Genomic DNA, 27,910 nt, shown 5'->3' with positions numbered 1-27,910 from the left:
CATCCAGACTGTCATTACTTTCCTTCCAGTCTAAATGCTTTAAAACCAGACTACGAGTCAGTAGAGAACAAGGCCACCCGGCTGTGTGGAAAATCCCTTTATGGCGGCTAATGGCACCGGCCCAGATCGAACAGTGCTGCAAACGTCCTGAAGAAGGATCACATTTCTCTCTCAATGACCACGGTCAAGGGCGTGAGAAACTGAAGTCAGTCTTTCGACTGCGAGGCAAGGCAGACATATGAAACCTCTTTCAACCTTTATGGATTGGAAGAGAATATGTAGATATCAGATCTATTTAGCTGCCTGCTCAGGTCAAGCTTTTCACTTGATTGGAAGAGAAATTGCAGGTGATGCTAACTGGTTGGCACAGCATATTTTCTCCATTAGAGGATAGCTACAGATTAATGTGGGTTGTTTGGCATGCTTGCGAGTTTACCAAATGGCAGTGATGTGGTTTAGGTCATTTGGTTGGCCACCCACTGTGCCACGCTGGTGTTTCTGGATGAATCCACTTGATTGGTAAATGATTGGAGAGACACACACAGACCGATGTAGTTTATTAGGATCCCCATTAGCCAATGCCCATGCAGCAGCTACTCTTCCTGGGGTCCATATAAAACGTAGAAATGCATGACAAAGTACAGCCAATTTCATTTCAAGAATGTAATTCACTTTTTTAAATCAATAAAAATAAATTGGAAAGACACCAAGAGACAACAAAAAACTATTTCCACATGATTCATATATACAATCTTATATCCATTTAAATGAGATATTTAGAAAGAGGAGAGGCACTGTGATTCATGTTATGTTTTCAACTTTAATGGCAGAGCATTCCACAATGACGTAGGTCTTTACATCATCTGAGCAACGCATTAAATCTGGTTTGGGTTTGGCTAAGGTGAAGAAACCCATAGTGGCATGTGTGGTGGGGTATGTATGCATGTCTGTTTTTAAAGTGTAAGCAAATAGATTGTACAAGTGGTTAGGCATTTTAACACACAAATGTTTCTTAAGAAGAGAAGAAATCAATTTCTCCTCAAACCAGAGACTTTCATGCATGTTGTTAGTTCCATGTGTGCAGTTAAGGGCAAGGCTTTGTTTTGGGCCAGCTGCAACTTTGCTAGGTCTTTCTTTGATGCACCTCACTATGTTACCGGACAGTAATCAAGATGCAACAAGATCAGAGCCTGAACAACTAGTACAATTCATCTTTGTGTCCAATATGCATCTTTTATATTTTATAGCATTTGCCACCCTCCTGTAAAGTTAATCTATGTCATCAATCACCGGGTCCTTATTGGTGGTCTTTGTTCTGTATTATAATTACCTACCTTGTCCTCCACAGGATGGATTCCGGGTATTTATATTAGTAACTTTGGTTCAGGGTTTTGCCATCCAGGGCCAGATGACCAAATCTGGGGCGCCGGGCCACCTACCTCCAGGCCATGTAGTTTCTTAGCTAATCTCACGCTTTTCTACACATTTTGCCATGAGGCTGAGAAAATGTTGCAGTTTTAAAGCAAATTTCTTACAATTCTACACATGACGTGTTCATATGCTATCTGGGGGTCCCTGTTTTTGACTGTAATGTGTCCTCTTTCTTGTGCTGCAGGGTCAGACAGTGTCCTGTATAGAGGAGGTTCTGTACAGCTACCAGCCCATCAATAGCCACACTTACAGAACCCCCGTGCCTGAGCTAAAGCTGCTGGGACGTCTTGGGTAAGAACACACGTATTGGGTAAGAATGTAGAAGAGTAGGGAGGTAGGCAATAAATAGGCCCTAGAGGTGAAAATAATTATAATTTAGCATTAACACTGGAGTGATAGATATGATGATGTGCAAGTAGAGATACCGGGGTGCAAGAGGGTAAGGAATAATATGGGGATGAGGTAGTTGGGTGTGCTATTTACAGATTGGCTGTGTTCAGGTACAGTGCTACTCTGATAGCTGATGCTTAAAGTTAGAGAGGGAGATATAAGACTCCAGCTTCAGAGATTTATGCAATTCGTTCCAGTCATTGGCAGCAGAGACCTGGAAGGAAAGGCGGCCAAAGTAAGTGTTGGCTTTGGGGTTGACTAGTGAGATATACCTGCTGGAGCACGTGCTACGGGTGGGTGTTGCTATGGTGACCAGTGAGCTGAGAAAAGGCGGGGCTTTACCTAGCAAAGACTTATAGATGACCTGGAGCCAGTGGGTTTGGTGACGGATATGTAGTGTGGGCCAGCCAATGAGAGCATACAGGTCGCAGTGGTGGGTAGTATATGGGGCTTTGGTGATAAAACGGATGGCACTGTGAAAGACTACATCCAGAGAGAAGGATCTAGAGATGCTCAGTGATATGATACGTCCATAGGCACAGCACAGTAGTGTACATCATAAAATTAAAATGATTGTACAGACAGTCTGGGTGGCACAGTATACTTGTTGGGTACGGGGGGTATGAGAGGGGAACAGAGGGTACAGGCTCGCCTGGAAGTCTGGGTCTTTTCTCTGGAGTCCCCCTTGATTAGCTGTGAGAGGAGCGGTGGGGGGAAGGTTTTGTTCTAAGGGGCAAACAGCCAGCATTCCCCTGTACCCAGCCCCGCCTTGCCTGGACCTCATCGTCCTTCAGCACACACAGGAAGTGCCTTCCCCAAAGCCGGGCCCCTGGGCCAATCGCTCCTCGACGCCATCGGCCCACTCCTCACAACACAGCCCATCCATCAGACCGCACCCAGCCCAACCGTCTGTCTGCATGGAGACAGGCTGGCACTAAGGCCCTCCCACCGGCCAGGAGAGCTCCAATTGGCTTAGAGGGGCATATGCAGACAAATAAGGGTGTTCTCATTGGTGAAAAGAGATGAGCCGTTGTCATTTCCACCTCATAGTAACTGTCATTCAGCAGATATTTTATTTTCTGTGGCTTCCAGTTGATCATATTGCAATTTGCAAGAAAGATTTTCGAACCCTTGTGAGGGATAATGAGTTTCCATTGAGTTTAGTTTTTTTTATATGTAATAAAAAATGCCCTTTTTGATTTCCATAATGAACTCCTGAACCACCTAATTGAAGTGAAGCCGTCCTTCTTAATGGATGCAGGAGAGTTTAGTAGAATAACTGGTTCTACTTTTACATTATGTATGCAGTGTAATGCTGAGGTTTTGGTTCTTTTGGCTAGGCTGATCAATATGCAGATGAAACACATCTCAAAATGTTTTGCCGCATGCTGGAGCTGACTGATGAGAGGGGGACGGAAGGGGGAAGAGGAGGGGGGACACAGGGGGTCTGGTGTCAGCAGTTCAGGGGTCCTGCAGGACTAGGGCTGGAGGGGAAGGGCTCTGCCACCTGAGATAAATTAGTCTCCTCAATGATGAACACTAGTCCCTCTGGAGCAGGCAGCGACCGACTACTGTAGCCCAGTCTGACAAATAAACAACAACTCCCATGATGCAGTATGCTCTGTTAGCAGAAGCTGGAATTCTGCTGACACTTCTGCATTGTTGGCAGTTTTGTCATTCAGCTAAGTTCAGAGTGTATGCACATGCGGTGGTGGTACACACACACACACACACGCACACAGTCTCAGGCACACACCAAAAATGTGCACAGGTCATACACATTCACATGTGTACACATTTTTGGCCACAACAGAAATGCTGTGATGTGGTGAGAGTTGAACGGCATGTGGAGAATAGAGGGAGGTTATGGAGAGGGTGGAGAGGTTGAAAGGGAGTTCTCCAGTGCAGGGTTGGGCCAGAGTCTGTCTTCTGACCTATGGTGTGTGTGTGAGAGAGTGAGTGAAGGGGTTATGGTTAGGGAAGGAGGGGCTGTCGGAGGGGCTAGGGTCTTATTTTAAACAGGGCTGTTTGTCTTGGTCAGGGCCCATGGTGACAGCAGCACCACTGGTGATTTGTCTTGGACAGGGGAGTCTGGAGGGACGGGAGAGTTGAGCGCATAGCCGCACACACCCCCCTGTGGCCCTGGGGCCTCTGGGGCCCGGCTCTGCACAGGATGCGAGCGGAGCCTTGCTTTTTATGCTAGGGCCTCCCTCCCCCCACTCACTCTGTGTGTGTTTCCCTCTCTCTCCGTCTCTTTCGCCTTGTCCCTTTGCCCCCCAAAAAACCGCAGGAGCGCTGTGAGGCTGCCAGGAAAAAGAAGGGCCACGCCTCTCTCTCTCGCTGTCTTTCCCTCTCTCTGCTGTACCTGAATAAATATGGGCTGTGCTCTTATTAAAGACAGCTGCTTCAATACTGGGGGAAAGAGAAAAGGCTGCATGTTCAGGCAATGGGGACCTTTGAAAGTGTCCATTCAGCTTACACCCCCCCCCCCCACACACACACACGTACAATCTCAGAAACACACTTCCCCTGATGTGTGTACGTGCATGTCTGAATGCGTCTGTCTGTGTGTGTGTGCGAGAAACCACAGAACGGAGGAGGCCCTCTATAGTGTGAAGACATTTTATGAAAAGGAAGTGTCACTCATTCTGTCTCATTGATTGACACATACACATGTCCATGCATTAACACGATATGCTCTGAAAATACCTGTTGCTGTGCCTTACCGTAACATTATAGAATGTGAATTCTCATAGGCCAGAGGATGAGGCCTTTTCCTCAGCTGTCAACTTGACCCCTGAAGGTGAAGTTTGACCAGGTAGCTTACTGTAGTCCTGAGTAGTGGTCGACAGACTATGATTTTTCAACGCCGATACGGATTATTGTCATTATTTGTAATAATGACAATTACAACAATACTGAATGAACACTTATTTTAACTTAATATAATACATCAATAAAAATCAATTTAGCCTCAAATAAATAATGAAACATTTTCAATTTGGTTTAAATAATGCAAAAACAAAGTGTTGGAGAAAGTAAAAGTGCAATATGTGCCATGTAAGAAAGCTAACGTTTAAGTTCCTTGCTCAGAACATGAGAATATATGAAAGCTGGTGGTTCCTTTTAACATGAGTCTTCAATATTCCAAGGTAAGAGGTTTTAGGTTGTAGTTAATATAGTATTTATAGGACTATTTCTCTCTATACCATTTGTATTTCATATACTTTTGACTATTGGATATTCTTAAGCACTTTAGTATTGCCAGTGTAACAGTATAGCTTCTGTCCCTCTCCTCGCCCCTACCTGGGCTCGAACCAGGAAGACATCGACAACAGCCACCCTCGAAGCATCGTTACCAATCTCTCCACAAAATCCGCGGCCCTTGCAGTGCAAGGGGAACAACTACTCCAAGTCTCAGAGCGAGTGGCGTTTGAAACGCTATTAGCGTGCACCTTGCTAACTAGCTATCCATTTCACATCGGTTACACCAGCCTAATCTCAGGAGTTGATAGGCTTGAAGTCATGAACAGCTCAATGCTTGATGCACAGCGAAGAGCTGCTGGCAAAATGCACGAAAGTGCTGTTTGAATTAATGCTTACGAGCCTGCTGGTGCCTACCATCACTCAGTCAGACTGCTCTATCAAATATCACACAGAAATACGAGCCTGCTGGTGCCTACCATCACTCAGTCAGACTGCTCTATCAAATATCACACAGAAATACGAGCCTTTGGTCATTATTATGGTCAAATCGGAAACTATAATTTCGAAAACAAAACGTTTATTCTTTCAGTGAAATACGGAACCGTTCCGTATTTTATCTAACGGGTGGCATCCATAAGTCTAAATATTGCTGTTCATTGTACAACCTTCAATGTTATGTCATAATTACGTAAAATTCTGGCAAATTAGTTGGCAACAAGCCAGGCTGCCCAAACTGTTGCATATACACTGACTCTGCGTGCAATGAACGCAAGAGAAGTGACACAATTTCACCTGGTTGATATTGCCTGCAAACCTGGATTTCTTTTAGCTAAATATGCATTTTTAAAAATAATACTTCTGTGTATTGATTTTAAGAAAGGCATTGGTGTTTATGGTTAGGTACAGTCGTGCAACGATTATGCTTTTTTCGCAAATGCGCTTTTGTTAAATCATCCCCCGTTTGGTGAAGTTGGCTCTCTTTGTTAGGAAGAAATAGTCTTCGCACAGTTCGCAACGAGCCAGGCGGCCCAAACTGCTGCATATACCCTGACTCTGTTGGAAGAGAAGTGACAATTTAGCTAGTTAAAAGAAATTCATGTTAGCAGGCAATATTAACTAAATATGCAGGTTTAAAAATATATACAGTGGGGCAAAAAGGTATTTAGTCAGCCACCAATTGGGCAAGTTCTCCCACTTCAAAAGATGAGAGGCCTGTAATTTTCATCATAGGTACACTTCAACTATGACAGACAAAATGAGAGAAAAAATCCAGAAAATCACATTGTAGGATTTTTTATGAATTTATTTGCAAATTATGGTGGAAAATAAGTATTTGGTCAATAACAAAAGTTTATCTCAATACTTTGTTATATACCCTTTGTCCAAAATGGTGTCCAAAAATACAGATTTCCGATTGTTATGAAAACTTGAAGTCGGCCCTAAATAATCGGCCATTCCGATTAATCGGTCGACCTCTAGTCCTGAGTGTGACCTGTCCAGGTGTGGCTGGGTCAATACTGTCCCCTTCTGGACCCCTACCTCACCTCAGGCCTGGTTCACTCCTAATGACATGGCTGGGACCTGCCTCTTGAAACTTTACCCACTTGATTCCACACAACAGCCACAAACTGCAGAGGGACACTATTTTAGTATCTGTGCTTCTGCTGCCTGTAGATAAAAGATCCTGAATGATGGTATATGAACATGTGTTACTGTTTTGGAAGTTATGTCCATTTTGTGTGTTAGAGAAGGTTTGTTTTGGTCTTGACTGTGTGTATCTTTGAGAAATGGAAAGAGGGAGCTTGTTTATGTGTCCTTGTCTTTGATGTCAGAACCTTTTTTCTCTGTGCGGCTGCGTGTGTGTGAGCATGCGCACATGCGGTTGTGAGTCTTTGAGGAATAGATGGAGTACATTTTGTGTGCTTACACATGTCTACTGTGTGTGTGTGTGTGTTTTCTGGTGCACTTCCTAAGCTCTGACTGTGTAGGCGATGAAAGACCCAAGTTCTCTGCCGCTCCAGAGAGAAGGGAGGGGGGAGTAAGTCTTGGACACGGACTAATCCTGTGTGAGGAAAGAAGGAGAAGGAGACATTGGCAGCGCCATACTCAAAACTTTGACTAAAACCTCAAGTGCTGACAATGAAAGCTAGAAAGAGCAGTTGTTTGTATTGGCGCAGGTCACCCTGAAATTAGTCCATCACTGTGACAGCGGTTGCTCAACGTGCTACGCTAAATGCCAATGTGGATAATATTTTGAAGTCTTACCCCCTCATCCTCTTCTCCTCCCCTCCCCTCCCTGCTCTCCTTAATTGTTGGAAAAAGTGAGGTTTCTGTCGGGGGTGGTTGGTTGTTGGTTATGAGGCGGTCGTCTCTCGTCGCTTGCTCGGAGTGAAGGGGAGCAGCTGAGCGATGGGAGGGTGGGTGGGGTGTTTAGTCTGGAGCTCCTCTCCAGGGGACCCTGAGCTGCAGACCAGGAAGTAGTGCTCCTCAGACATGCAGGCTCGTCAGACTCACTGGAGTCTGGCTGAAGGGTTCAAGCTCTCTCTGAGGGAGGGAGGGATGGATGGATGGAGGGGATTGATTGGGACATATAGAGAGAAAGGAGCTTTGTTGTCAAGCTACCACAGTGGCGTTCGTAGTCTTTCCCTGGTCATAGAGAGCTTTTCTGCTTCATAATACACACACACACTGTGTGTTGAAAGTATACTGACTTGAGGCCTGGTTGTGTGTGTGTGTGTGTGTGAGGGAGGCAGTGTTGGCTGAGGCAGTGTTGGCTGTGTTGGCTGAGGAGCTGTGACAATCATAACTTTCTGGCAGGCATCCCTCCTAGATCTCAGTCCCAGGCTGGCCTGACTCCAGGTCTGACTCCATCTCTCTCTCCCGGCTCTGGCCCTGCTCTGCAGGATGTAGGAGTTCCAAGGTCAACTAAACCTGGCTCACTACCCACTATGACCTCTCACCTCTGGCTTCCCAACCTCTCCCCTACATTAAACAAGGTTTAAGTCATGTCCAACTCACTCCCTCCCTCTCCTTTCTTCCCTCTAGTAGTAGGAGACAGTAAATCTCAGTCACTGTGGCTCCTGTGCGTCTCCCACTCTCTGTGTGTGGAGAGCAGCAGGCGTGTGCTGAGCTGAGGAGGACCACTCCAGATGAACTGTTTGCTCTTTCTACACAAAATGGCCTAAAATGGCTTTTCCATACGGCCCAGCTCTCTGATCCCAGCTGGCATCAAGTCAATTTGATGGTCCTGGGAGGGCAGGGGGACGGAGGGGTAGAGGTCTTCACAGGGACCTGGAGGGCTGTCCTGGGACAGAGGGAGCCGAGTGATGGAAACCTCACAGTGAAGGCCTCTCAAATAATGTGTGCTCGCACACACTATGTAGCTTTGATGGTTGAGTTATGGGGCTGGATGAAGGTAAGAAAGGCGCTGTATAGTATGACCTCAGATGAACCCAAGCCTTTGATCTGGTTTTACTACAATTACATAATTTGTCTAAACTTTTTTTCTAGATTTGAGGTGATTTTGAAATGTCCAACATAACAGTAATTAATCATAGAGAGATGTATGCTATAAGATCATTGTGTGTAACAAATATTTCTGTTTCTCAAAAGCTCAGGTTGTCAGATTCGGGCAGTGGCCTAGTTGTCTAGCAGCTAGCTGGATGAAGTCTACCATTGCAAGGTACTGCCTCTCTGCATGCTCTATCCACACCCTCTCAGAGCAGAGAGCATGAACGACAGCTGTAACTCACAGATTTCACATTTGCATAGTTCCTGCAGCATCTTTTGGCTATGTGAGAATGTGGGAGAGAGATCTTTAAAGCAGGGTTATTTGACTTGCAAACCCACAGGATGAACTGTGTTTTCCCCAGCATCACTCTCAGCACATGATCAGCTCTCATCTCTGATGTTATAGTATAGCTACTAGTATAGTATAGCTACTCTTGCATGGCCAGACACTGTACTACTCTTGTGGGGAAGCCAGGAAATAGGGGGTAGTGTATGGGCGGTTCTTCTCTCCGTTACAGGGGTAGCTGGGCTAATACAGGGGGATGTGTGAATGTTGTATAGTACAGTATCCACTCCTTATCCTGACCTGCAGTCATAATGTTCTCTGTTGTAGGAAACGGGAGCAGAACGGTATAGCTCTGTATGAACTGGATCTGTTGTCTCTTAATGTGATCTGTGCAAATATTGATTGATTCTTGAGTGTGAGTCATTAGGCCAGTGGATTGGAGGAGGAGACGTCTCTTACAGTGGAAAGCTCTTTAGCTTCATGGGTTTGTCTGAACATAAAAACAGCAGATAGAGATGGGTCGTCATGGCCGCCAGTCTTTCACTGGGTTCTGAAAGAGACGGCTGTTTTAGTTTTTCTTATGAGGGCCCCTTGCCAGCCCCTTCCCCAGGCGGGTGGGTGGTGTTCCCACACAGGCACACGAACAGACCAGCCAAGCCCCAGTGAAGGAGAAACCACCAGGGCAGGCCAGGGATAACCAGGGGTGGGTATTTGCCTGCCTACTCCCCCCTTTGTTTATTTGGAGCGCTGGCTGGAGGCTGTAGCGTCAACTCCCAAAAGAGAGAGCGAGTGGCGATATCTCCTAACTATTTATACATTAACCCAATATGTGCAGAGGTGTGTAAGGCAGGACTGGGACTGTCAGTCAGTCAGGGGTGTAGGCAGGACTGGGACTGTCAGTCATTCAGGGGTGTAGGCAGGACTGGGACTGTCAGTCAGTCAGGGGTGTAGGCTTTGATGTCAACCGAATGGGGCAACTCTCACCCTAGCTATATACACACACACACCATATTGGCACAGTAGAGTCCTGTGTCCCCCACCCCCCTTCCCCCCAGGGCTCTGTGATGTGCAGTGGGATTAGCTGGCTCATTTTCCCCTCTTAAGAGCTAGGGAAAGAAAACAAACTCCCGTCATATGGGGCTGCGCTGTGGGGACTTGTAGTAGGTACCTCTCCAGTATGATGGATGAATCCACCCCCCCTTTCTGTCTCTTTGTGTTTTTCTTTCTCTCTCCCTCCCTCTTTCACTAATTGAAATGCTCTTGCTTCTCCCTATAGCTCGAGGTGCTGTGTAAACTGATACCAGTGTTTTGGAACCCACCTGGGAAAGGCTTTTCTTCCACAGTATACCGGTGTTCTATTTACAATATGCTACATATGACAATCAATACTCCCGTGTGTGTGTGTTTGTGGGTCTGTCTGGCGCTAACAGCCATTCTGTGAAGAGCATATGCCCTTCCATTGTTTACGGACCCATTTGGTTAACGAGGACACTGCAAATTTCCCCCCGCCTCCAGCCCACAGTATTCTCCCTGCTCTCCAGGGGATAGATAGATGGATACTCAGTACCTGCCAGGCATCTCACTGCCTTGAAATGTGGGTTCCTGTATCAAGTGGCTAGTTTGTGGTGGGTTTCATGCCATTGATGTCCTGTCAGGCAGCCTCTACCGCCCCCATCAGGCCAGACAGGTGAAGTACAGGTCTGTGACAGTCCTGGATGAGCAGTGGCAGTTGACGCTTTGTGAAGAAACTCAGGATTTAGGCACCAACGTAAGCCTATGTTCTTTATAATGCCTTCATATCAGATACACAACTACCTGCGTCATTCATACCCCTTTGCTGTGTTTTCATATAAACTGTCCTTACAAGTTGTTATTGCTAGTTGTCAATCACTGCAAAATGAGTGAGTATTTCTATAAGGGTTAATGTTAAGTGTCTTACAATGATTGTGTTAACACCCTAAAAGTGGTCCCCTCTTAACTAAGTGTTAGTGATACTCCGTATGGCTCTCTGAGAGACACAGACACACCCTCTCTGTCAGTGGGGTTGACCCGCTAGTGATAAGATATATGATCATGGAAAAGGAGTCGATGGCCTAGTAGTGACTGAGTGTGTGTAGACTTGTCACTCAGACTGAGTGTCCTGTGTACAACGGGGGGTTTTGGGCCGTGTCGTATCATCCTAATGGTCGTGGAGGATAGAATCTCACACTACCATGTCCTGGAGGAAACTCCATCCCAGGGAAACGAGACTGGCCTCTGGCCCCCGATGATGAAAGGCTGCTGTTGACAGATATAGTATACCTGTGAGAGCGTTCTATGTTTGGCTCCACTGCAGGGGTTTTGTTCCTGGCCCGGCTGGATGTGTTCCAGGGTTTTTAGCTTGCATACCTTTTAGGAAATTCTGCTGTATTGTTTTTGCAGAGGAATTGTATTGTTATTACGGTTTTGGGAAAGATACGCAGGTCACTGTACCCTGTAACGCATGTATACACACACACACACACACACACACACACACACACACACACACACACACACACACACACACACACACACACACACAGTCTCTGGCTCAGGGTCCTGCACAGCGCTGTTCTTAGGGCAGCAGGGGATGGGGAGGGGTAGTAGAGTTGTGAGTGTGTGTAACTGGAGCTTGCTAAGGAATGCAGGGGGTGTTTTTGGAGAAGCGGGGCGGGGTGAGGAGGGTGATTAGGGGGTGACAGCTGAGTGCTGACCCCTCTATAATGACAAATCATCCGACAGGTGTGTGGCTCTGCACCACCACCCCCTTATTCCCAGGCCAGGATTCCCAAACTGCTGGATCGGAGCGCTAAAGGAAGACTTCCGGACATGAGGCCTGCTGTCCAAGAGGCTCATGACTGTCCTTTCAGAAGTATGAAACAGGCCTCTGTGGAGATCCAGCCAGGGCCTCCCAACCACTGACCTTAACTCTCAGCCCTAATATCTTACAGTAGCTCGGCCATCTTCAACCAGGAGGCCATAGAGTCTCCGATAGGTGAAAATTGATTGATTGGGTTTCGCCATTGTTTTTCGCACCATACACAGAGTAGAATTCTCCAAGTTTTTTCCATAGCGAGCTAGTGACGAGTTAGGATGCTCAGTCTCTGACATGAGTCATGGGAAGTAACGCATCTCTTTGATCCTTTGTACAGCAAAAAAACTACTGCAGTCCCAGGATCCGAGAGTGTGGTCTAGGAGCAGACAGGTGCTGAGCTGCAGCCTGGTCTGGGGTCAGTGACCAGACCTTTGAAAGTAAAGTGCAGGAGCAGAGGGAGGGAGACATGCTGTAACAGCAGCTGGCCATCGCTACTAGACGCCATGCTTCAATGATTCACAGCTTTTCTGATAGGAAAGAGCTTCTATTATGCACTCTCTCACTCAGTGCAGATCATTTATACTGATACCCTATTGTGTACAAGAGCACAACCCACTCAGACCTGCTTAAGGTATACAGAGATGTTTTAATATGGGAATGCAACCTGTCAAACCCCATAGTTTCAATCAGCAATGTGTAAGACTGGTCCACATTTAATGCTTTGTCATGTCTGTATGTGGTTTGTGAGGGCACCACTAAGTGATGGTCATGATCTATAGGCAGGCGTGGCAGCATTATATCTGAGCTCTTCTTTCCATCGTGGCTGGGTTTCCCCACAGCCAACACATGGAGTCTAGACAGGAGCCCTGATCCAGCCAGCCTGCCAGTCCTTCACATAATATAGCTGCTCCAATCTAGGCTGTTTTCACTCTCAGTCCTGCAGCTATTTTACTGAAGAAGTCTAACACCATTCCTGCCTTCCACACACACAACCTGTCTTGTTCATGTGTGACAATAAAACTTGAAACTGAACACAAAGAGAAGTTACACTCAGCTGGAATCCACGCGGAATCTTCCGGAACATTTTAGCATGGGCCGCCGGCGTGTAATTTTCCAGGCAAAGGGAGCAGGGAATACTTTTGGGGTCCAGGCGGGAAATCCAATACTATTATTAGCTTTAGCAGGAGAAATTGCCCAGGTATTCACCGTTCCAAACCAGAGAGGAAATGTGCTGTTAGCTCCAGCAGTTTGGAGTCGTTTGGCTCTCAGAAAGGGGTGGATGGCAGCATGAATACTGAGAAACAGGGGTTCTAGAATAATATTTTGATTACTCCATCAGTGAGAATATTGTTCATTGTGGTAATTCACTCATCCAAGACACTCATGTTTTTAGATTTAACACTAGGTTCCTTACAGTTTGCCGTTGCCATGCCTCATCTGATTTAGTTTATTCAAAAGTGTAGGACAATGTAGTACAACAAAGATAAATGTTGAATAACAAAGAGCTTGGCAGTCTATAGGATCCATGGGGCATGTGTGTCATCATGGGTTTTTGTATGAACTAAAGAACCAACTAAAATCACCCATGCTCACAAATGTCATTCAGTCATCTCTATCGTCTGCATTAGTCTATTCCCGCCCCCCTAATCGACATAATGGACCATTCCAAAGTGACCCATATTTACCCAATAACAGGAGGCTTTGAAAAGGACCAGATCGAGTTGCAGTTAATGCTCCAGTGGGGCCCGGAGAGTGAAAGATGTTACCGGCCGAAACGGCTTGGGTTTCAGAGGCCTGTGAACAAAAGGCAGCCAGTCCTCTGGGAGAAAAAGAACGAGGGGTAAGGGAGGGAAGGAGGGGGGAGAGAGGTGTAAGTCTAACTTTGTCAAAGCTGGTTCAGTGCACTGTGTATACTGTTAAGTGTCTCATTCACACAGGATGTATAGTAGTCAGTCTATCATGTGTGTCCCAAACTTCATTGTATGTTTGCAAATGTTCTACCAAGATTCCGTGAAATATTTGTCTGTCTATTCATTGTGTGTCTGTAGTCTTCCTCTGTCTGTGTATTCAGTGTCAAGTACAGTCAGTGTTATTTCCACTAAAAAGAAGGGTGATGTGATGGATTGCTGAAGTGTGTGTGTGTGTGCATTCGTTGGAAGCCTCTATGCTGGTGTGTGTATAAAGTAGAGCTTTGGGACGAGATGCACTTACAGGAGCAGAGTTAATGGAGCAGTACTGAACTAACGGGTGGTGTTAGGGGGAGCAGAGTTAGTTCAGTACTGCTCCATTAATTCTGTTCTAACACCACCCGTTAGTTCAGTACTGCTCCATTAACGGGTGGTGTTAGGGGAGCAGAGTTAATGGAGCAGTACTGAACTAACAGGTGCTGTTAGGGGGAGCAGAGTTAATGGAGCAGTACTGAACTAACGGGTGGTGTTAGGGGGAGCAGAGTTAATGGAGCAGTACTGAACTAACAGGTGCTGTTAGGGGGAGCAGAGTTAATGGAGCAGTACTGAACTAACGGGTGGTGTTAGGGGGAGCAGAGTTAATGGAGCAGTACTGAACTAACAGGTGCTGTTAGGGGAGAGCAGAGTTAATGGAGCAGTACTGAACTAACGGGTGGTGTTAGGGGGAGCAGAGTTAATGGAGCAGTACTGAACGAACAGGTGGTGTTAGGGGGAGCAGAGTTAATGGAGCAGTACTGAACGAACAGGTGGTGTTAGGGGGAGCAGAGTTAATGGAGCAGTACTGAACGAACAGGTGGTGTTAGGGGGAGCAGAGTTAATGGAGCAGTACTGAACGAACAGGTGGTGTTAGGGGGAGCAGAGTTAATGGAGCAGTACTGAACGAACAGGTGGTGTTAGGGGGAGCAGAGTTAATGGAGCAGTACTGAACTAACGGGTGGTGTTAGGGGGAGCAGAGTTAATGGAGCAGTACTGAACGAACAGGTGGTGTTAGGGGGAGCAGAGTTAATGGAGCAGTACTGAACGAACAGGTGGTGTTAGGGGGAGCAGAGTTAATGGAGCAGTACTGAACTAACGGGTGCTGTTAGGGGGAGCACAGTTAATTGTTCAGTACTGCTCCAACAGGTGGTGTTAGGGGGAGAAGACAGACTGTTGGTTTAATGGCTGTAGACTAGAGGACTGGCTGGTGATGATACCCAAAGGTGATTTCACTCTGCATCCTCCTGCTCTCTCTCCATCTCTTGCTCCATCTCCCCCCATTATTCTCTCTCCTCTCTTCTCCTCCTTCCTTAGGGGCAGACTGGTATAAAGTTACAGGGCTCTCAGCTTTCTTGGAAGGAATGACCACATGTGTAGCTTGGGGATTAGATTAGCAGGAAGAGCAGACTTAGCCGGACTGGAAATAGACCACTTTTTCACTGTTAAAAAGGCCCAGTACAATATAATCAATAGACGGCACTCATCTGCTGTGGGGAGAGGAGCAGGAAGCCATCGGAGAAGGCCTCCCTCAAGTGCGCTGTGAAGGACCGGCTACAGGGAGCTCGTGCTTAATGAAGTTATTATTAATAATCACTGCGATGCCTGTTTTGGACTTGTGTTGTTTCTCTAGTGGGTGAAGTGGTCTTTATGTACAAAACCTGATCTGCCCTCTCTTTGTATGTCTGGAACTTAACCACTGATGACTAGACTTCATTTTCTGTTAATGTAAGTGCATAGCACATTAGTAAATGCCATATTAATGACCATGTATATATTATGCTTAGCAGTTGGTTTTTAGATATACAATATATGGAAAATAGACTATCATGGAAACTCACGAGGAAAAACAATGTTAAATACACACTGACACGCATGCAAACTGCCAAAAAGAAATGCTCCATAAACACATACTCCAACACACGTATTCCACACACACACACACACACACCACCACCTCCTCCTCCCTCCCAGTTTCACTCTGAGCCTCCCCACAGGTGTTGGGTTACTCTGTAAAGCAGACTGAACCGGAGCACAAATCAGAGCGCTGTCTGTGCTCTCGCTTCCTATTTCACTTTGAAGTTTCCCTGGCTCTCAGGGACAGGGGGCACAAAGCCTGACTCGTGTGGGGGCTTTAGCACTTTCTGCTGGGGCTGTGAGTGTGGGAAAGGAGGGGTGTGAGTGTGTGCTGTCTTTGTTGCTTTGGACCTCAGTTGCTTGAGGACTATGTTAGCTTAGTAGCCAGAGACTGTAGAACCCACTGAGGGAGGCCAAGAGGAGGAGGGAGGAGAGTTGTTCCCCTAGTGCCCACTGAGCTAACTGACAGCCCAGGACCTGAGTGTGTGTGTGTGGAGGAAGGATTAGAGAGGGTGGGGCTACAGGTCACCCCCCCCCCCCCAGTGGAAGAGCACTGGTCACCATGGACTAGGGTCTAAGTCGACAGCTCGGCTGTTTTTCCATCTACAGCTCAGAGTGAAAATAAACAGTGACTTGCCATCTTCTGAAAAGCTGAAATAGGGTCCTTGGTGGGCTAGGGCTACATCTGTACACACTTAAAAATAAAATAAACCCAGAATGCTATATGGAGTGGCTACGGGTAGAGTTTCTATATCCCACTTTGTCCAGGCTAAAAACATTTCTGCCATGTGCCCGCTCCACTGCCTACGTAGCTGCTTCTTTTCAGGAGGGTAGTAGGCTACATGCAGCTATTTACATGTTTTACACAAAATACATTGACATGTTCATACAAATTTAAGCTACATCATCATGGTTCAGAAGAGGGTAAGTTAAAAAGTGAAACGTGGGGCAGTGTGGGCAGCAGTTACGTTAGAAAAACCAATGTGTGTGTGTAAAATAACACATGCGCAGAACGTGATCCAGAGGGGGGGGGTGTAGCCGGGGTCATTTTTAAAGGCCTCACCACCTATGCAGACTGTCGATTTGATCTTTACATCACATATACAGTAGTAGTATCAGTGATGCTAATATAGGGATGTTGAAGGAGAGGGGATAAGACTACAGGTGCTTACATTAGGATACTGTAAACTTAGTTGCAAAATTATATTTTTAACAGACGTTTCTTCTCTCTTTTTGTTTGCAGGTATCTGAACCACGTGCGCATTGCCCAGCCCCAGGACATAACTCAGGACATGCGTGTCATCCAGGATGCCGTTACTAGACTGACCCCCTCTGGAACTGACACAGAAACTCCGAAATATGAAGCTGTCAATTATCATAGGACTCAAATGACCCCCCTGTTCTACATTGTGGTGGGAGCTATGGACAGTGGACTTTGGTCTGAAGTCAGATCAGGATGTATATGTTGCCATTTTTGTATGATCTTATTTTATTTAAAAAAAACAAACATATGAAGCCAGTTGTTGGATAAGAAAACTATTGAAACAATGCCTATTTGTGGGACCTGGATAATGGACCAGTATTTCAAATACAGTCAACACATACCTGTTTGTATGTTCTTCTTAGGTCAAGGCATAACCATGATTTAGATCATGTCAGCCTTATTGACACGATTATAAAATAACATGAACAGAGTTGAAAAATAAAATGTACAATTCAAGGTCTCAGAATGACACTCCTTGGTCAAATATATTCAATTTGTTGTCTCCGCACACTTTTGTCTCTTTGGGGCTGGTTCTTCTATGGCTTCTGAGGAGAGGACAAATGGTATTAGTATTTTCAGTCTACAGTCTTTCAGAGAGTGCATGTGTGTTATACTGTTTAGGGTTGGTGCCAATTCAAATTAAATGTGACATTTCAAATCTTGAATTATATTTGAATTAATTCAAGTTATTGCATTGGAATTTGGACTGTTTGATATAATCTTTGGAATTTCTTATTTGTACATTTCCCAGTTAATGGAATGAATGCACTTAGTATCAAATTGACTGCAGGATTTGTTTTAAATAATTTCAACTTCTATTTCCAATACAGTTAGGCTGTCAGAACAGTGACATAAGCCTGAGGGAATTGGAATTTGTTGGATAATATTGAAGATTGAAATCTCTGAATTCAAAGACTGACCTGGAGTCTGAATTGGTGGAATTAACCCCAACCCTGGTACTGTGTGAATGAAAGCTCACCTGTCTGTGTGCTCTCTCTGCTGAAGAGAACCTCTTTGGGGATGGTGAAGCTCACACACATCATCTCCTTGTTGGGGGCCACGTTCCGAACTAGATGTACAGAGCACAGCCCCTCTAGGGAGAACCCCAGGCTGGCTGAGGCCCTTTCCACCACGTCTTTCTGGGGGTCATCCTCCTTAGAGAACCCATAGCAGTGCACCTGCGGCAGATTCACATCACAGGAATGTCCCTGGTCCAGCAGGCCTCTGAAGGCATCCAGGAACTCCAGGGCCAAGGCAGGAAGGTTCATGACCACATGCACACTGACTGTCCCCTTCATCATGACAGGCAGCTGCTGCTTCAGTGGCCCCTGGATGAAGGCCCTGCCATCCAGGTTAAAGGTGGTGACCGTACGCTCCACCTTGTTCAGTTTGCAGTTGTGCTGCAGCCAGCGGTGAGACTCGGGGTTGAGGTCGTTGGCCAGCACAGTGCAGCCACGGCGGGCAGCGGGGATGGCAAAAGGACCCACGCCAGCAAACACATCCAGCACAGTGTCACCGCGTTTCAGAAGAGCCACCACACGCTCATGCTCGGTGCTAAGACGAGGGTTCCAATACACACGGGAGAAATCAAACTCGTATGTCACGCCGTTCTCACGCACCTGCAACAATGAGAGGGAGGGTAAGGGAGGAATGTAATGCCCACGCCTCTGATTTCATGATAAAATATGTTTAATCAAAAGCACAATCTCATAGGACTTACTTTAGCCACCATATTTTCCTCTCCAGCCATCACCTCCATCTTGAAGTTGCGGTAGGCGGAGTCGATGGTGTTGGTCTTATTGACCACACAGGTCACCCCAGGGTTCTTATCCATTATGACTTGGCCTGGAAATGGATTTGCAAGACTGCATCATGTCAGTAAAACAATGAATCAGCACTATCGTATTCCTCACACACACACTTAACGTATTTCATCTGTAGCTAATTGACCACTCAGGAAATACAATCCTGGGAGCGTGGTCAGGGATTCAAGAGCATAAAATACATAACCTGTCAATAGCATTACTGTTACCCATGCCTGTCTTCTGACAGATTGTTGTGATGCAGAATAGTACATTATGTTTGTGGCACACTCACCTATGAGGTTTCTGTAGGGCAGCTGGTGCTCCCGCAGGTTCATGTGTGCAATGTGACCCACTCGACTAAACCCCGAGGTGACGTCTTGGCCTTCTGGCAGCACAGCGCGCAGAACCTCCTCACTCTTCAGGTTGTCATAGGTCAGCCGCAGCTCGTACCGCTGGAGCTCTTGAGGTACTCCAAATGACTGCAACGCCTCGGCTTCTGCATCGCTGAATGAGCTGGGTGAGGAGACACTGGCAGGGTCCAGCAACAAGAGCCTCTCGTCATCGCTGCCTTCAACCTCCACCACTCTTCGTATGCCCGGGCGCTGGAGTGCTACTTTTTTCAGGCTCTTAACCAATTTATTGAGGACTTCTTTTGGCACACGCAGGGCTGGGACAATAACTGTCTGGGAGAAGACTTCTTTATCCAAACAGGTCATACCTCGGACCTCAGGAGGAGCTGTGTATAGGCTGGGATCCATCCCGCTGTGTTGATGCTGCTCAAGCATCGGCTTCGAAACACTCTCAGAACAAGTTGATGCTCGGTCCGGCTGCAGGACCACTGAACACAGGGTCCGGTATCGATAGCGAGATTTCACGCAGTTTTGAATTTGTAGTAGTGAGAAGATACTAGGAACAATCCTGCAAAGACAAATCGTAGAGGTCTCCTTAAAATATGACCTAAATATCAACATTAGAAAAATGACAAACTAATAGATATGACAAATGATTGGCAAACAACATTGAATGCTTACTTTTTGTTAATATTATTGCATGGAAAGATCATTACTTTATTCAATAAAACCATAAACATTTCCCACCTCAACATCGCTTCTGCAGAGCACGCGCATGTTTAGACGTCATCATTAGTGGACTTGCTGTGCATTTCTATCCAATCCGCGACGAATAAAACCAGAAGCGGTTTCATGTCATGTGACCTCCTCAAATCAGCTGTAAGAAGTTGCATATACGGGTCCACATAGTGGAGTAGATTTAGTTGGTTAAAGGAAACGCTGTATCCACCAGGCACCACGAACTGCACAGATGAGGTAGCTATTGTATTGGTTGTTGTAAGTAACTTACTACTAACCTCTCGCTCGAGGTCAAATCACCCGGAGACTGAGTATCAATGTAGAAGGCACCACCGTTCACACTGGTCATGGCAACGAGACCACCCCTCTCCTGGGAAATGTAAGTGAGCATTCAGCCTCTAGCCAGGAATTAGGAGGCATCAGTTTAATAATTGTGTGCTCACTTATTGGCATCCAGGATTTCGTTAACGTTTCTTTCTGCAACAGGCGTAGGATCCCTTGTATGTTCCACGGTTACATCTAGCCCACTACAATTGATTTCTAGTAGCTCTGCAGTCTATAAACTGGGTGGTTCTAGCCCAGAATGCTGATTGGCTGACAGCCGTGGTGTATCAACCCGTATACCACGGCTATGACAAAACATTTATTTTTACTGCTCTAATTATGTTGGTAACTAGTTTATAATAACAATAAGGCACCTCAGGGTATGTGGCCAATATACCACGGCTAAGGGCTGTATCCAGGCACTCTGCGCAGCGTCATGACTAAGAACATCACTTAGCCGTGGTATATTGGCTATATAACGCACCCCCTCAAGCCTTGTTGCCTAATTATAAACGGGTGGGTCTAATCCTGGTTGCTGATTGGTTAAAACCGCATTACAGCTGGTGTCTATTCTACGTGTGACCACCAGCTAAAGCTATGACATTGAAATGCCTATTTACTATCTCCCATTACTTATAGACTAGAAATGGGTTTTCAATAGTGGAGATTTGTATAAAACTTGTGGTCTGCCTGACATTTGCAACATTGTTTAAATATTGAAATTCGATATCTAGCTGTAAAGTAAAATAGTCAGAAAGGGGGACTGGCAGGTAGTGGACATGAATCACATGCTCAATCTGTGCAATTCTATTTCACATGACAACTTTAGTTCCACTGGCATTGTCTCTCTCAGCACTTTGGAAATCATGCACATTCTAATCTCATGCTGTTTGTCATTGCAAGTCCACATTTTACAGTGGTTTGGCCCCAGGGAGTTACAGTGCACAACTCACTAGAATTCATGTTTTTTTTTATTTTTTATTCTCGAGTAAACAGATGGTGACTGTTAGGCTACGTATTTCTTGCTTTCAATGTGGGGCCATTCCACTTTAACGGGATTAGGCTGAAACTTTCAACGTTTTAAAAAACCATAACTCTATGCACTAGGACTACTTTGAACAATTTACACAGAAAATCTTACAAAAACACTTAATGGAAGAACTGTACAGATGCTAAATTTGGTAACAGAATTACAGTAAAATCTCCCTCTGTATTAAGATTCAAAGACGTCTGCAGAAAGAATGGGGCGTCAGCAATGAACTGCCTAAACATCAGACTGTTACCAAGGTTACCCCATGGATATTCCGTTTAAAAGAAGTCTGCCTAAAAATAGTCTATAAGCTAGCATTTTGAGGAAAATGATATTTACCTACTTTGCCGGTTTTCTGTGCTGTTGGTCTTTTTGATGGTAGGAGGTGGAGATGGGGTATCCCCAGGAAAGTGTTGTTTACCCAACATTATGTGGCGCCAATGGGTTCTGTAGCTTGTATTTTCAATCTCCTGGCATGATGCACAATAAGTAAACAATAACCGAACGTAGTTGACCGAAGCACGTTTCCTCACAATCAGCTGGAAGTGTTTGTGAAATTTGCCAGCTGATTGTGTGGGACGATGTTCGGTTAGGCTCATCTATATAGTGTTTATCACGTGTGAATTGCATCGGTATTGAAAATAGAAATCCAGAAATACAAATCGATATACAGACCAGCGTACTGACGGTTAAATTGATAACACTTCCCAGTGGTTATTTTGTCTCAGATTACCTCCGACATAAGGACAAATTCGGAGGTCAGTAAATTGAAATGACTTTTGTTTAACATTCTGACTTGTAATGGGTCTGTTCGGGAATGCTAAGCATATATGTTAGAGACGACCGTGTAAGTATTTCATAATCGGATTCTAAAAGAGGCTAAGACATGACTCCTTGAGTTTGAAAACATTTATTTAGGTTATTAAACTATAGTAAGTGAAGTGGATTTACACCCGGTAACAGAGTTAGAGTAACAGAATTATCTCTTGGGTCCCTGATCTTTACTATACATAAATGCATAATTATGGATATGAATATCATTCTCTTCATGGTGATGTGTCCTAAATAGGTACACAAAAGGTAGAAATATGCAATATTGCATTTATGGGTATTATTCAACACACTAGCTATTAGTTTGAGGTCTGCCACCAAACTAGACCAAATTTGGTTGGTCCGGATCGGACCAAATCTGAACCAATCATAGATGTCTATGTTTCACAAGTTTGGACATCACAGTACAGCATATTAGAGTTCAGCACAGCACATCACAGTACATTATATTATACTGTACTCTGGTGTGCTCTACTGTACTGAACTCTACTTTCTTTACTGTACTGTGGTGCCCAAACATGTGAAACATAGACGTCCATGATTGTTGAATGGACCAAATCTGAACCAATCATAGACGTCTATATTTGGGCCAAATCAAGGCCGGTTTGAACCAGCCCAAAAAACGATGTCAGTGGACGTAGAAATCTAGGCCAGGGTAGACTGACCAAATTTCAAATACTTTTCGACGTCCAATGTCGGTGGGTGCGGATGCTGGTTACAGTAAATGGAAAGAGAGAGGGGGCTCATGGGTAGGAGTCAGTAAGACCTGGGAGAGGTAACATTAACTAGAGAGAGGGAGGGTTGTCCATACTGTTTTCACACTCGCTTTGACCACGACAGAAAGAAAGAAACCCGTTATGAGCTGAACATGACAGTATGCCAGTGGAAGGGAGAACCGTAGCAGGTGATCAAACTGTGGTTCGTGACTACTATGATTCCCCATTGTAACACATTTAATTACAGTAATTCCGTTACTGATTTTTCAGTTATTCTGTTACCAAGTTGGTAACAGAATTACAAGTTTTAATCACTTAATTCATAAACAAAAATGGATATCAGAAAAACACTAATACATTTGTAGGTCTACCTTTACTTGTTACTTCTGTAAACTTTCCTTATTCTCCCTCCTCATGCAGTAGAGAAATTAGAAAGTCTTTTAAAACAATTCCTTGTGCATTGAAATTCCTTTACCAGAACCCAACATATCTTTAACTTCTAAGACTTTTTGTGGTAGCTGTTTTCTAAGACTCCTTTTCAATCTGTTTGACAAGAAATCAAAGCCATTACTTATGCCTAATTTTTAAGATGAAAAATGTATCTATGCCTTAGTTTCACAAAATGTAAAGGCTCTTAGCTCTCATTTGCCACCCAATTTTATATGTTCCTATGAACTTCCCATGTTGCTGCTCATGGGACCTTTTTACATGGAAATGATAAACATTATTTATTTATCACACATCCCACTGTAAAGTGACGCTAAAGTGAACCCTAGAGTTATTGACGAGACAAATAATGACCCCTAATATGAGGTCAAGAATTGCAACACAAGTCTTTAAAATGACTGACGGTTACTCGTTATGATGACTGATTACAGCTCAACAAACAGGACTACAAGGGAAGTGGAGCACCTCAGACATTTCAGTGCAGCACAGAGGGAGCCTCTCCTCTGGCTAGTTCACATATCCCCTCTTGTAGTTAAGGCTAAGGGAACTCTGTCATAAAGATCTGTTGTGAAGGCCTATGTCAAAATGCCAATCACTCTTAGAGAGCACTACAGGTCCACTACTGCGTACTCTGATAACCCCAAACTTCCCCTGCATTATTAGTCTGCTGTATATTTATCCCTCCTGATGTAATAATAGTGCACTTCCTATCCACCACTGCTGGAACCATGACTATATCAGATCCAATAACTCATAGGTTAATCCAGACTCTCATACTCTGGTTTGCTTTGACATTGACACCAGGGTTGTGGCTGGATCTTCAGGATATCCCTTATTAGAGGCCAAACCGAACCAGGCATCATCGTCAATACACCCAGCTCTGGCAGCTGTCCTGCAGGCTAGGGCTCAAATCCACTCTCCTCATGTCCTATTCCATTCACTGATCCCACACTACATTCCACTGCAGTGTTCTCATCACAGTAGCACAGTGGGTCTCAGAAAGCTTTCCTCTAAATTGATTCACTTCCTGGATTACGTTAGAATTTGACATTGTTCTTTAATGTAATAGTACGTTATTTTATAGTGAGCTGATTGATTTGACTGAGCTATCTGTATGTTTACCCCCCCCTTCTCTTCTGTTTCTCTCTCTTGCTCTACTATCTCTCCAGAGGAGGCAAGGGACAAAGGGGCCTCCTTCATCTGTCTTCAATCTGATGAAGGTCATCAGGGGCAGTGCCATCCTGGACCTGGCCTACGCAATGGCCAACACCGGTATAGTGGGCTTTGGGTGAGTAGAACAGATGGAAGCATATTTTAAAGTTAAAATATAGAGCTGCCCCCTAACTCCTTCGTTTTGTGCTCACTACTCAGCTCTTTCTCTAGAAGCGCCACGCCTCTACACCTATCTCCTTTAGTAGCGAATTGATAACTGTAGATTGTTCTAGATGTAGTAATTTGAGCTGCAGGGACCGAGTGGACAGGAGTCAGTATTTTACATCAGTGTGTCACTTTGATGTGAATGTGGTGAATATTGACTCCTGTCCACTCGGTCTCTGCAGTTGCTGCTAGTGTCCAGTCTGGCAGCTTACTCTATACACCTCCTACTGATGCTGTGGGATCTAACAGGTGAGTTGGCATTCAGATCTCCACTCAAACATCAGTTGAATTTCATTAGGCTGCCACTGTAATGTCCATTTAGCTCTTATTTATCTAATATTTTGTATTTTTTAATTTGTATTTCTTATTCACTCTATATACGAACAACAACTTAGATGCACACAAACAATGACTACATCTCATCTGCCCAGACCTGCATGCTCACCCCCCCATCCCTAGTGCCTACATTATTGTTTGCCACTTGGCCTTAAATTGTAGCCATTTGTATTCCTCCATGCTATTTCATTATTTCAATACAAAATCATTAGATGTTTTCATTGTGTTTAATAATGGAGCTTTGATTTAAGTTTTTAGTACATGTTTTTTTTAAGATGAGTGATGAGAAGAGAATCGTCCAGACTATTGGGTATCTCATGACACCCCCATGTGCCATGTCTTGAAATATGCAGACAGATGGATATTTGTTCTTTACATTGTAATACTTCTGTCACCCAACTTTCTAGCTCCGCCCACAACTTCCGGAATTTGTAGCATCCCTAGAAAGCATGGATTATTGAGTCATTAGTTTTACACTTAGGACATGACTCTGCCGTTGTGCTGTAGAATTTGTGAGTTTTGTCTCTTGTATAATATATTCTATACTTCAGTTTATACTGTATTTTCGTTAGTTATGCTCCAATCAGTTATTTTTACGTCTGGGTTCCAATAGTTTATATTTTTTTTCTTAGAGATTGTCAGTTGGATATGCTCTCTGCAAGGTTTTGTGTGTCTTCCCTATCATATGAACATACTTTTCGGACTCAAATAAGATTCCCTCAAGGTTGTTTTGATGTACAAAAGATTTCAAATCTAAATTTCGTGATAAGTTGCATGTATTTGAAACTATCTACATTGGTCAGTCCAAAATTACTTTTTAATTTTATCAACCAGATAAATGTATTTCCTGTTACCAAGTCATTTACAGTTTCTATGCCTTTAGTTTTCCTTGTGGACCAATTTATTGTTGAATTCTGAAAAGCTATCCAAGGATTGTTCCATAGGGCTGTGTTTTTAGGAGTGATATTGGTTCTTGTAGAATACGTTTCATTTTCTTCCGTATTGTTATAGTGTTCTTAACTATGAAGTTAATGTTTTTATCTTTATCCTCTGAAAATAAACACGTAAAAAGATTCTGGAGATGAGCATCTTCAGTATGTACCCATTGTTCCCATTTGGTGCATTTAACTATATGTAAAAGCCTTTGTTAGCGAGTTGACACAATTCCAAGTCTGGAAGGTTTAAACCCTCCGACTTAGGAAGATGTGAGAGATGTGTTTTATTTGCCCATTTAAAGTCATATGACCGAGTGTACTTTTTTTAAAGAATGTCTTCGGTGGGGTAATTGGTAATACCGAAAATAAATGCAAAAACCTTGTCAGCCATGCCGTTCTACAGAGGTTTATTCTACCTGTAAGATTCATGGGAAGATTTTAATTGAATTAGATCTGCTTTCATATTGTTGAGTAATGGAATATTTATTTATGTTTGTAACTTATTAAGCATCCTAAGGATTCAATATTTTTGTGGTCAACTTAAAGGATTGCTGTAGATCGTCAGCTATTATTTTTCCTATTGCCATTATTTAGTTTTTTCCACCTTTTATTTTATATCCTGAGATGTTTTAAATTATTATGAAAATATTTTCATAAAATGTATTTCAGCTGGAAAGGTGAAAGCTTCCAAAGTTTTGAATAGAAAAGTCCATTCAGGATGGGTGAAAGTCTTTTCAGCATGAACAGCCATCTGTCTTGTTTGCGTATTCTATTAAACTGTGCATTCGGAAAGTATTCAGACCACTTGACTTCTTACACATTTTGTTACTTTACAGCCTTATTCTAAAATTGGGTCCTCAGATCCTCAAAAGGTTCTACAGCTGCAACATCGAGAGCATCCTGACTGGTTGCATCACTGCCTGGTACGGCAATTGCTCGGCCTCCGACCGCAAGGCACTACAGAGGGTAGTGCGTACGGCCCAGTTCATCACTGGGGCTAAAATTGTCAAAGACCCCAGCCACCCCAGTCATAGGCTGTTCTCTCTACTACTGCATGGCAAGCGGTACCGGAGTGCCAAGTCTAGGACAAAAAGGCTTCTCAACAGTTTTTACCCCCAAGCCATAAGACTTGTGAACAGGTAATCAAATGGCTACCTGGACTATTTGCATTGTGTGCCCTCCAACCTCTCTTTTACGCTGCTGCTACTCTCTGTTCATCATATATGCATAGTCACTTTAACCATATCTACATGTACATACTACCTCAATCAGCCCAACTAACCGGTGGCTGTATATAGCCTCACTACTGTATTTGGCCTCTACTGTCTTTTTACTGTTTTATTTCTTTACTTACCTATTGTTCACCTAATACCTTTTTTTTGCACTGTTGGTTAGAACATGTAAGTAAGCATTTCACTGTACGGTCCCTCTTTCTGCTCTTTTTAAAACTGCCTCTGAGGTTTAGACTTTTTTTTTTAAGGAACGTAAAGTTTTTTTTATTTCCCCCAAAGTAAAATAAATAAATAAAAAAATATATATATACACATACACATACACATACACATACAGTGCCTTGCGAAAGTATTCGGCCCCCTTGAACTTTGCGACCTTTTGCCACATTTCAGGCTTCAAACATAAAGATATAAAACTGTATTTTTTTGTGAAGAATCAACAACAAGTGGGACACAATCATGAATTGGAACGACATTTATTGGATATTTCAAACTTTTTTAACAAATCAAAAACTGAAAAATTGGGCGTGCAAAATTATTCAGCCCCTTTACTTTCAGTGCCGCAAACTCTCTCCAGAAGTTCAGTGAGGATCTCTGAATGATCCAATGTTGACCTAAATGACTAATGATGATAAATACAATCCACCTGTGTGTAATCAAGTCTCCGTATAAATGCACCTGCACTGTGATAGTCTCAGAGGTCCGTTAAAAGCGCAGAAAGCATCATGAAGAACAAGGAACACACCAGGCAGGTCCGAGATACTGTTGTGAAGAAGTTTAAAGCCGGATTTGGATACAAAAAGATTTCCCAAGCTTTAAACATCCCAAGGAGCACTGTGCAAGCGATTAATATTGAAATGGAAGGAGTATCAGACCACTGCAAATCTACCAAGACCTGGCCGTCCCTCTAAACTTTCAGCTCATACAAGGAGAAGACTGATCAGAGATGCAGCCAAGAGGCCCATGATCACTCTGGATGAACTGCAGAGATCTACAGCTGAGGTGGGAGACTCTGTCCATAGGACAACAATCAGTCGTATATTGCACAAATCTGGCCTTTATGGAAGA

General features: G+C 44.3%; 2 protein-coding genes and 1 pseudogene across 16 annotated transcripts in view; 2 read left to right on the top strand and 1 right to left on the bottom strand.

The window, feature by feature from the left end:
- The window catches only part of LOC110497838 (CDK-activating kinase assembly factor MAT1-like), a 76,344-nt pseudogene extending 59,130 nt beyond the window's left edge, over nucleotides 1-17,214 (top strand). The window contains exons 5-6 of the transcript XR_016488967.1: nucleotides 1,616-1,722; nucleotides 16,701-17,214. The product of XR_016488967.1 is annotated as a CDK-activating kinase assembly factor MAT1-like (transcript). The remainder of the gene's footprint in view (nucleotides 1-1,615; nucleotides 1,723-16,700) is intronic.
- On the bottom strand, nucleotides 16,929-19,754 carry LOC110497836 (tRNA (guanine(37)-N(1))-methyltransferase). Of its 2 annotated transcripts, none has more exons than XM_021574261.3 (5): nucleotides 19,624-19,754; nucleotides 18,819-19,444; nucleotides 18,442-18,566; nucleotides 17,701-18,340; nucleotides 16,929-17,266 (listed from the first exon to the last, which is right to left on the bottom strand). In XM_021574261.3, exons 1-5 carry the CDS (start codon nucleotides 19,629-19,631, stop codon nucleotides 17,211-17,213), a joined length of 1,455 nt encoding a protein of 484 aa, XP_021429936.3. In that variant the 5' UTR covers nucleotides 19,632-19,754; the 3' UTR covers nucleotides 16,929-17,210. The 2 variants fall into 2 exon arrangements, with proteins under 2 accessions (XP_021429936.3, XP_021429935.3); XM_021574260.3 differs by having other exon boundaries at nucleotides 19,558-19,667.
- Nucleotides 19,723-27,910, top strand: part of LOC110497839 (solute carrier family 38 member 6) — a 35,731-nt gene continuing 27,543 nt past the window's right edge. For 3 of the 13 annotated variants that reach the window (XR_016488969.1, XR_016488974.1, XM_090211263.1), the window contains exons 1-3: nucleotides 19,854-19,993; nucleotides 24,132-24,250; nucleotides 24,522-24,588. The gene's annotated coding sequence lies outside the window, so the exon portion shown is untranslated. Of the gene's footprint in view, nucleotides 19,994-24,131; nucleotides 24,251-24,521; nucleotides 24,589-26,446; nucleotides 27,143-27,910 lie in introns of those variants that run through there. The other 10 variants (XR_016488970.1, XM_090211266.1, XR_016488973.1 and 7 more) reach the window with 7 other exon arrangements.

Source organism: Oncorhynchus mykiss, chromosome 19, assembly GCF_057628025.1.
Source record: "Oncorhynchus mykiss isolate SJ-2025 chromosome 19, ASM5762802v1, whole genome shotgun sequence".
In the NCBI taxonomy this organism is placed as follows: Eukaryota; Metazoa; Chordata; class Actinopteri; order Salmoniformes; family Salmonidae; genus Oncorhynchus; species Oncorhynchus mykiss.
The sequence above is the reverse complement of the archived record's forward strand: the minus strand, read 5'-3'. Positions and strand labels throughout refer to the sequence as shown.